General features: G+C 45.8%; 1 protein-coding gene across 1 annotated transcript in view; it reads right to left on the reverse strand.

Annotated features, from left to right (window-relative positions):
- The window catches only part of chtf18 (CTF18, chromosome transmission fidelity factor 18 homolog (S. cerevisiae)), a 14,449-nt gene extending 10,494 nt beyond the window's left edge, over positions 1 to 3,955 (reverse strand). The window contains exons 1-9 of the mRNA XM_084685105.1: positions 3,649 to 3,955; positions 3,043 to 3,307; positions 2,762 to 2,957; positions 2,572 to 2,664; positions 2,415 to 2,467; positions 2,176 to 2,305; positions 1,375 to 1,584; positions 538 to 635; positions 308 to 431 (exon numbers count right to left, since the gene is read on the reverse strand). Coding sequence (XP_084541231.1) covers positions 308 to 431; positions 538 to 635; positions 1,375 to 1,584; positions 2,176 to 2,305; positions 2,415 to 2,467; positions 2,572 to 2,664; positions 2,762 to 2,957; positions 3,043 to 3,307; positions 3,649 to 3,736 — 1,257 coding nt within the window. The 5' untranslated portion in view covers positions 3,737 to 3,955. The remainder of the gene's footprint in view (positions 1 to 307; positions 432 to 537; positions 636 to 1,374; positions 1,585 to 2,175; positions 2,306 to 2,414; positions 2,468 to 2,571; positions 2,665 to 2,761; positions 2,958 to 3,042; positions 3,308 to 3,648) is intronic.
- Between the last annotated feature and the right edge of the window lie 5,149 nt (positions 3,956 to 9,104).

Below are 9,104 nucleotides of genomic sequence, written 5' to 3' on the forward strand. Positions count from 1 at the left end.
TGCAGAGTAGGTTTTGTACTGGTAGCTTATCCAATAGGATACATGGACTTTATATAGTAAAGATATTGCCATAACTCTACGTTAAATATTGTAAAAGGTTTGCAGCGCTATATTGTGCCACGATATATTGTTACACCTCTAATGACTCGTAATCACAAATGACTCATTCCATCAATCAAGTGTTTCAGCTAATAAACATAAACACAAGTGTGACTCAACAATTAGGAAGCCAAATAGCTAATGAAAAACAGAGGTTAATCCAACAACCAATCAGATGGTGTGCTGGTGACAGTGGGCGTGTCCTCACCGCGGGCGCCCCGTCTATCTCGTCGATGATCAGGCAGTTGGGCTTCTGATTGGCTCCCAGTACGGACTGCATCTGTGTTGCCGTGTCGATGCGCTTCTGAAACAGCTCCGCGCTTCGGTCGTCGCTACAGAAACAATAACACAGGGATCACCATGGAGACCGACTGGGAAGGGACACAGGTCTGTGCAGCAACCGGCTGGGGTGAGGGGTAACCATGGAGACAGTCTGACCTGGCGTTGATCTCCACCACGTTGTATCCAGCATGCCTAGCGATGATGTGAGCCAGGGTGGTCTTGCCCAGGCCTGGGGGCCCAGACAGCAGCGCCACCTGCAGGATAGGAGACAAACACGCGTGAATATATACACTTGATACACACCTGGGGCCTGTTCCATAAAGAGGGTCTATCGAATAAGCCAGGCTTAAGCCAGGCTTATGTCACTTAGTCAATCACTGTACTTACTTCAAGTCGCTCTGGATAGATAAAATCGGTTTTCTATAACTTTTGAAGGTTTTAACACTACAATAATGAATAATAACACTAATACAATAACAATAATTTCAATTTAAATGAACAAAGTCAGGGAGTCAGATGGCTGAGCGGAGAGGGAGTCAGGCTAGTAATCAGAAGGTCGCCGGATCGATTCCCCGCCATGCCAAATGATGTTGTGTCCTTGGGCATGGCACTTTACCCTACTTGCCTCAGGGGGAATGTCCCTGTACTTACTGCTAAATGACTAAACGTAAATGTACATAGTAAAGTGATCCATTTTCTTTGCATATGAAAGCGATAGGAGTCGGGACTGTTGATCATCTTAACACAAGCAAGGTATGAGGAAATGTTGGGAATATTTGTTCCATATTATTATTCTTTATTATTTTGTTCCATTTTCATATGACACACAAAAGGAGTTATTGGGCAGAATGCTGCATCAGTCAATCAGTTACTTGTTTATACAGTTAATTAAATGGTGAATGACTGTCTCGATAATTAGTCAATTAATCGTTCCAATAATCGTTAGATTAGTGGACTATCAGAATAATCGTTTGTTGAAGCCCTTGTGTGTACCTTGTATTTGGGGCGTTGGTATTGGTCCAACTCAGCCTCCAGAATCTCCTCGGTAACTTGACTCTTGGTCTTGAAGCGATTTGCGTTCTGATTGGCTGTGTTGTGGTTGGGGACAAGCCTCTCTGGGGCAGGGGGGCGGAGCTTCCTCTCCCTCCCAAAGACAACTGTGTCCCACAGCTTCAACCACTTCAGCAAGCAGCGGTTAGTGAACTACACACACACACACACAAACTTAAGAAAGGTCGGAGCACCAGCAAAACTGTAGGAGAACCCACCAAAATGTTTATGGTGTCTTTTCAGCTCCCTGTCATGTGACAACAGAGCGCAGTGACATGGAGTGATTGATGGCAAATTTGATCAAAAAACTGCATTCAAGTTAAGAACTTTAAGATTAAGTTTAACTGGTTATGTAACATTTGATAGAACGTAAGACCTGTGTCAGCTGACAGCAAGCACATACTGTGCAGTAGGCTTAGTGAGGGTTTTGTAAAGAAATTAAAACAGGTGGCACCATAACAAATTATTTGCATACATTTCGGGAGCATATGCAACCAAAATGGTCGCAATCTCAAGCCCTGGTGTGGTGTGTGTGTATGGTGTGTCTGTGTGTGTGCATGGTTATGAGTGTGGTGTGTGTATGGTGTGTCTGTGTGTGTGCATGGTTATGAGTGTGGTGTGTGTATGGTGTGTCTGTGTGTGCGCATGGTTATGAGTGTGGTGTGTGTGTATGGTGTGTCTGTGTGTGTGCGCATGGTTATGAGTGTGGTGTGTCTATGGTGTGTGTGTCCAGCTACCACTCACATCATCACTGAGCAGGTCCGTGTATTGGCGAGGAGAGAAGCGGTCGACCCAGAGAAGAGACACCCGGCCCTCCTCCTCCTCCTCCTCCTCCTCCTCCCGCTGGTTCCCTTCCAGCTCCTCCTGCACACCTCTGACACACAGCAGGACACTGACTCTTCATGTGTGTGAGTGTGCGTATGGTGTGTGTATGCATGTGTGAGTGTGTGGTATAGGGTGTGTGTGTATGAGTGTGTGTGAACCTGTTCAGCAGCTCTGAGAGATGTTCAGATTCCTCCACCATCTGGCGATGACGCTGCAGAATACCAAACACAGCCCTGATTGGCCACAGACCTCTGCTAGTCCCTCCCCCACACATAATTGAGTGAGAGTTAGTTAGAGGGCAGGTGACTGGCTCACCCTCTCCGCCACCTGTTGTCTCAGGACCTCGATAGGAACAGCCAGCAGCCCCAGTGCATTATGGGTAGCTCGCCCAGCTCTTGGGTCCATTACCTGGACGGACAAACACACACTCACACAGATACACACACAATGAGCATCAGTGAACAGAAAGCTAGAGATTAGCATGTTCACAGAGAGAGAGGCTGACCTTTGTCCCCAGGTGTACTTCCTGTCGGAGGTAGACTCTGTTTCCTGCCGTGTCCGTCACACTGACGTAGTCTCCCTCCACTGGAGGCCGCCGCAGCACCCGCCCTGCTGCCACGGCAACACGCCCTGCGGCCACGGCAACCCTCCCTGGAGAGTCTTGGAGCGCCCCAAAACCACTGATGTCCAGGACTATAGACCTGACACACACACAGTTAGCCATCCTGAGAGAACATAAACACTATTGTGTCCCTGTTCCAGGCTGGTGCATGGCCCCGCCCCTACCTGCTTTGGCTTGGATGGTACTGTTCTGGGGAGGACGGTGGTGTGATCTCATCACTCTGCAACATTTCAAACTGCAGTTTCTTGGCAACATCCTGCTTTAGGCGCTTGGCTTTTGGAGCCACACATGACATTGTCCGGACCTCGGATTGGTTGTCCACCGCTGACACCGCACGTGATTGGTTCTTGTGGGTTTCGTCTCCCGCAGCAATGGCATCCTCAAAGGACTGATGAGGTTGACGGAGCTCTGGCTTGTTATTAGAGGAAGCTGGACAGACACACAATATAGTTCAGATTAAAGATATTGACTAAAGATCATAAGATCGCAGGTTCAAATCCACCTGTGTTATAAGAGTCTGCTAACTGAACACATTATCCACAGGCGAGTTCTATAAGAGTTGGGTGCTACAGTGTCAAATACAGCTACCCCTGATCGTTGTTGGTAACTCGATGTGCGCATGTCCATCAGCTACTGCGCTAACTCACATCCTCGGTTAAGGTTAGAGGTACAGAATAAGGCAGAACACCGGCGGACTGTTCGCGCCGTTGGCTGGAAGGGCTATAAGAGTTGTACGAGATCGCTGTACAACAGCACTTTTAACTACTTACATTCCAGCTCCGCCATAGCATCCAGCTCATCCGCAAACTGATTCTCATAGTCGTCTTCTATGCCGTACATCTCGTCATACTCGTCCATGACCACGGAGGGAACGAAAGGCCTTAACGGACCATCAAATGATGAACGGTTGGTGTTGATTCGGTGTTGGTGAATAGGTCACCGGACTGCATACACACTTCTCGGTCGCTCTGTCCACGTAGAACGAATTCGCGGTAAAATGTTTGTTGTAATAAAGAATTTCCGGGTCAGAGGAGTTCGGCTCCCTCTCTCTCTTGATTGGTCGGATTAGTAAATTTATTTTACGCGTGCTTCCGTCGCCTGCTTTGGCTGACAAAACATACTTCAAACAACAGACGTGCCTCTTGGACAGGTCATCATTGTAAATGAGAATTGGTACTCAATTGATTTTACCTGGTAAAATAAAGGTCATATACCTTACCATATTCCTTGCCTCCTGTACTAATTTCCTCGCGGCCACTTAGAGAGAAAACGAGTAAATGTTTCACAGAAAAACCTGTGGTCAGTTTCGCTGTTTACATCATAAAAATCCTTAGGATTGAGCTAGAGTTTATGAAACGGCAGTTGGCTGGAAATTTCACCAGCAGATGGCGTCCACGCACAAGTTCAGGATAGCAGACCGAAACTACCAGGATCTAAAGATGAAAAAATCATTTTGTAAAAGAGTTTGTCAAAATTAATGCAGACACTTACAGTAAACTATGTTTCAGTCTGACCATAGAGAGAGGACGGCGAGAAATAATTGAAGTTTTACCGCCTGTGTCAACACGGTCTCAGCAGCGGCAGCGATGTCATGTTATGCCCTCGAGACGGTTTTGAGAGCAGGTGACAAATTGTTGATTATTGTAACGAGCTCAAGCTAACGGTCCGCTGCCACCTTCATATACACAAGGCAGGATTCTTGCTGGTCCTATTGACCATTACCATTTTAAGTAAACCATAAATATTCTCGGCCACCTGTCATTTTGCTTTGGGTAGGGCTATACTGGTAAGGGATACTGAAAACCACATACACTTACGAGTGAAAGGCTTTTACATAGGCCTACATAACTGAAACATTCACACAAATAAAAAGTACAAACATTATCTAATTGAAACATTATACGCTCACCTACATAACTATAAAGCTCTCTTAAAAAAACGATCAAAAATGTTTCTTATACTAACAAAATGTGCTCACTTATACTAGTAAAATGTGCTCATGTACACAGTTAAAATGTGTCTCTTCCCCTTTAAGAGATAACGGGGCACAGAGACCAGAGAAAAGCACAATTACTATGGATATTTTTTTAAATAAAAGCATTTTAGTATGTTGTCTGAGAGGATTTCAGTTTTAACTGAATGGTTATTGAGTCCTTTCATGTCTTACAAAGTTTAGTTGTATAAAGTACTTGTTACTGCATGGTCATTCTGACCACTGCCCATCACCTCATGTGTACATGTGTGTTTCCAGGTGAGTTAACAGATGTTTGTGTACGTGTGGGTCCAGGCAAGTGACCAGCAGTGTGATGGAGCTGTGTGTGTGTTTCCAGGTGAGTTAACAGATGTGTGTGTCCAGGCAGGACAACAGCAGTGTTATGGAGCTGTGTGTGCTGATGTACTGCTCCTCTACAGCGTGTTACAGGCGTGATCTCCTTCCTGCTGCCAGGACGCCAGTGCTCACTGGAGGAGAGGAGCCCACACTTGCTGGCCTGCTCAGGTACACACACACATCCCCCTCAGGTACACACACATCCTCCCCAGGTACACACACATCCCCCTCAGGTACACACACATCCCCCTCAGGTACACACACACATCCCCCTCAGGTACACACACACATCCCCCTCAGGTACACACACATCCCCCTCAGGTACACACACATCCCCCACACGTGCACACACATTACATTGTTGTTGCAGTATTTACCGTTTGTTTGTGTGTGTGACTTAGAGGGGGTTGAGGTGTTTGTTTTGTCATTCTACCTGAGTAATGTGTCTGATGGTGTGTGTGTGTGTCTGATGGTGTGTGTGTGTGTCTGATGGTGTGTGTGTCTGATGGTTGAGTGTGTGTGTGTCTGATGGTTGAGTGTGTGTGTGTCTGATGGTGTGTGTGTCTGATGGTTGAGTGTGTGTGTGTCTGATGGTTGAGTGTGTGTGTGTCTGATGGTGTGTGTATCTGATGGTTGAGTGTGTGTGTGTCTGATGGTGTGTGTATCTGATGGTTGAGTGTGTGTGTGTCTGATGGTGTGTGTGTGTGTGTATCTGATGGTTGAGTGTGAGCGTGTATCTGATGGTTGAGTGTGTGTGTATCTGATGGTGTGTGTGTCTGATGGTTGAGTGTGTGTGTGTCTGATGGTTGAGTGTGTGTGTGTCTGATGGTGTGTGTGTGTGTGTCTGATGGTTGAGTGTGTGTGTATCTGATGGTTGAGTGTGTGTGTGTCTGATGGTGTGTGTATCTGATGGTTGAGTGTGTGTGTGTCTGATGGTGTGTGTGTGTGTCTGATGGTTGAGTGTGAGCGTGTATCTGATGGTTGAGTGTGTGTGTGTATCTGATGGTTGAGTGTGTGTGTGTATCTGATGGTTGAGTGTGAGCGTGTATCTGATGGTTGAGTGTGTGTGTGTATCTGATGGTTGAGTGTGTGTGTGTATCTGATGGTTGAGTGTGAGCGTGTATCTGATGGTTGAGTGTGTGTGTATCTGATGGTGTGTGTGTCTGATGGTTGAGTGTGTGTGTGTCTGATGGTTGAGTGTGTGTGTGTCTGATGGTGTGTGTATCTGATGGTTGAGTGTGTGTGTGTCTGATGGTGTGTGTATCTGATGGTTGAGTGTGTGTGTGTCTGATGGTGTGTGTATCTGATGGTTGAGTGTGAGCGTGTATCTGATGGTTGAGTGTGTGTGTATCTGATGTTTGAGTGTGTGTGTGTCTGATGGTGTGTGTGTGTGTGTCTGATGGTTGAGTGTGTGTGTGTATCTGATGGTTGAGTGTGTGTGTGTATCTGATGGTTGAGTGTGTGTGTATCTGATGGTTGAGTGTGTGTGTGTCTGATGGTGTGTGTGTGTGTGTCTGATGGTTGAGTGTGTGTGTGTATCTGATGGTTGAGTGTGTGTGTATCTGATGGTTGAGTGTGTGCGTGTATCTGATGGTTGAGTGTGTGTGTGTCTGATGGTGTGTGTATCTGATGGTTGAGTGTGAGCGTGTATCTGATGGTTGAGTGTGTGTGTATCTGATGGTTGAGTGTGTGTGTGTCTGATGGTGTGTGTGTGTGTGTCTGATGGTTGAGTGTGTGTGTGTATCTGATGGTTGAGTGTGTGTGTGTATCTGATGGTTGAGTGTGTGTGTATCTGATGGTTGAGTGTGTGTGTGTCTGATGGTGTGTGTGTGTGTGTCTGATGGTTGAGTGTGTGTGTGTATCTGATGGTTGAGTGTGTGTGTATCTGATGGTTGAGTGTGTGTGTGTATCTGATGGTTGAGTGTGTGTGTGTCTGATGGTGTGTGTATCTGATGGTTGAGTGTGAGCGTGTATCTGATGGTTGAGTGTGTGTGTATCTGATGGTTGAGTGTGTGTGTGTATCTGATGGTTGAGTGTGTGTGTGTATCTGATGGTTGAGTGTGTGTGTGTATCTGATGGTTGAGTGTGTTTGACGCCAGACACAGGCACCATCTGTTTCACTCAATAAACAGACAAGACCCACTGGGCTGTGTGTGTGAGTGTGTGTGAGTGTGTGTGATGTGGAAGAACAAATGGTCTCCACTAATGGTGCAACTTCAGTCTAGGTTCTGGAGTTGCGACACGAGACAGCAATACAATCAGTCAGGGGTCACGACTACAGCGGATCAATTCACTCTCTAGAGACATGAGCACACCAATGTTATACAGACATGAGCACACCAATGTTATACAGACATGAGCACACCAATGTTATACAGACATGAGCACACCAATGTTATACAGACATGAGCACACCAATGTTACAGAGACATGAGCACACCAATGTTACAGAGACATGAGCACACCAATGTTACAGAGACATGAGCACCCCAATGTTATACAGACATGAACACACCAATGTTATACAGACATGAGCACACCAATGTTATACAGACATGAGCACACCAATGTTATTCCTTCCACATCTGTTTGTGTATGTGTTCCCTGTCGAGGGTGTGTGTGTGTGTGTGTTCCCTTTCGAGGGAGTGTGTGACTTTCTTGTGAAGTTGGATTTGGACTCTGATTACTTCTGTCTTTAGTAGAAGAGAATAATTTTCCCTTGTGTATGGTGTGTGTGTCTATGGTATGTGTGTGTATATGGTGTGTGTGTCTATGGTATGTGTGTGTATATGGTGTGTGTGTCTATGGTATGTGTGTGTCTATGGTATGTGTGTATATGGTGTGTGTGTCTATGGTATGTGTGTGTATATGGTGTGTGTGTCTATGGTATGTGTGTGTCTATGGTATGTGTGTATATGGTGTGTGTGTCTATGGTATGTGTGTATATGGTGTGTGTGTATATGGTATGTGTGTGTCTATGGTATGTGTGTATATGGTGTGTGTGTCTATGGTATGTGTGTATATGGTGTGTGTGTATATGGTGTGTGTGTCTATGGTATGTGTGTATATGGTGTGTGTGTATATGGTATGTGTGTGTCTATGGTATGTGTGTATATGGTGTGTGTGTCTATGGTATGTGTGTATATGGTGTGTGTGTCTATGGTGTGTGTGTATATGGTATGTGTGTGTCTATGGTATGTGTGTATATGGTGTGTGTGTCTATGGTATGTGTGTATATGGTATGTGTGTCTATGGTATGTGTGTATATGGTATGTGTGTCTATGGTGTGTGTGTATATGGTATGTGTGTATATGGTATGTGTGTATATGGTGTGTGTGTCTATGGTGTGTGTGTCTATGGTATGTGTGTATATGGTATGTGTGTATATGGTATGTGTGTATATGGTGTGTGTTGTTCTCAGGGCATTATGTGATGGGCTAAGGTTCACTGTGCTTACATGAACACACTCACACTCACACCACACACATACTCTCAGTTACGCTCCATTAGCTGTATGTGTCTGTGTCAGCACTGCTTCTCTCTCTTAAACACACACTCTTTCACTCACACACACACACACCCTCTCTCAAACACAGGCGCCACATTAAACTGATGTGTTTAATCATCAATATACCCACTCAGAACTGCCCCCAGTCACACACAAACACACTCACACACAAACACACACACTCAGAACAGCCCCCAGTCACACACAAACACACTCACACACAAACACACACACTCAGAACTGCCTCTGTCTCTCTCCCAGGTGTGGATCTCAGTCAGAGAGGGCTTTGACCTGGTTGGTGGTACTGTGTGTGTGTGTGGGGGGAAGATTCAAGCTTTTGGTGTGTGGACAATTTGCGCATGTAGTGTGTGGTAGGTGGGGATTGTGTG

This window comes from Hypomesus nipponensis, chromosome 21 (genome assembly GCF_054491055.1).
Source record: "Hypomesus nipponensis isolate SF chromosome 21, ASM5449105v1, whole genome shotgun sequence".
Taxonomy (NCBI): Eukaryota; Metazoa; Chordata; class Actinopteri; order Osmeriformes; family Osmeridae; genus Hypomesus; species Hypomesus nipponensis.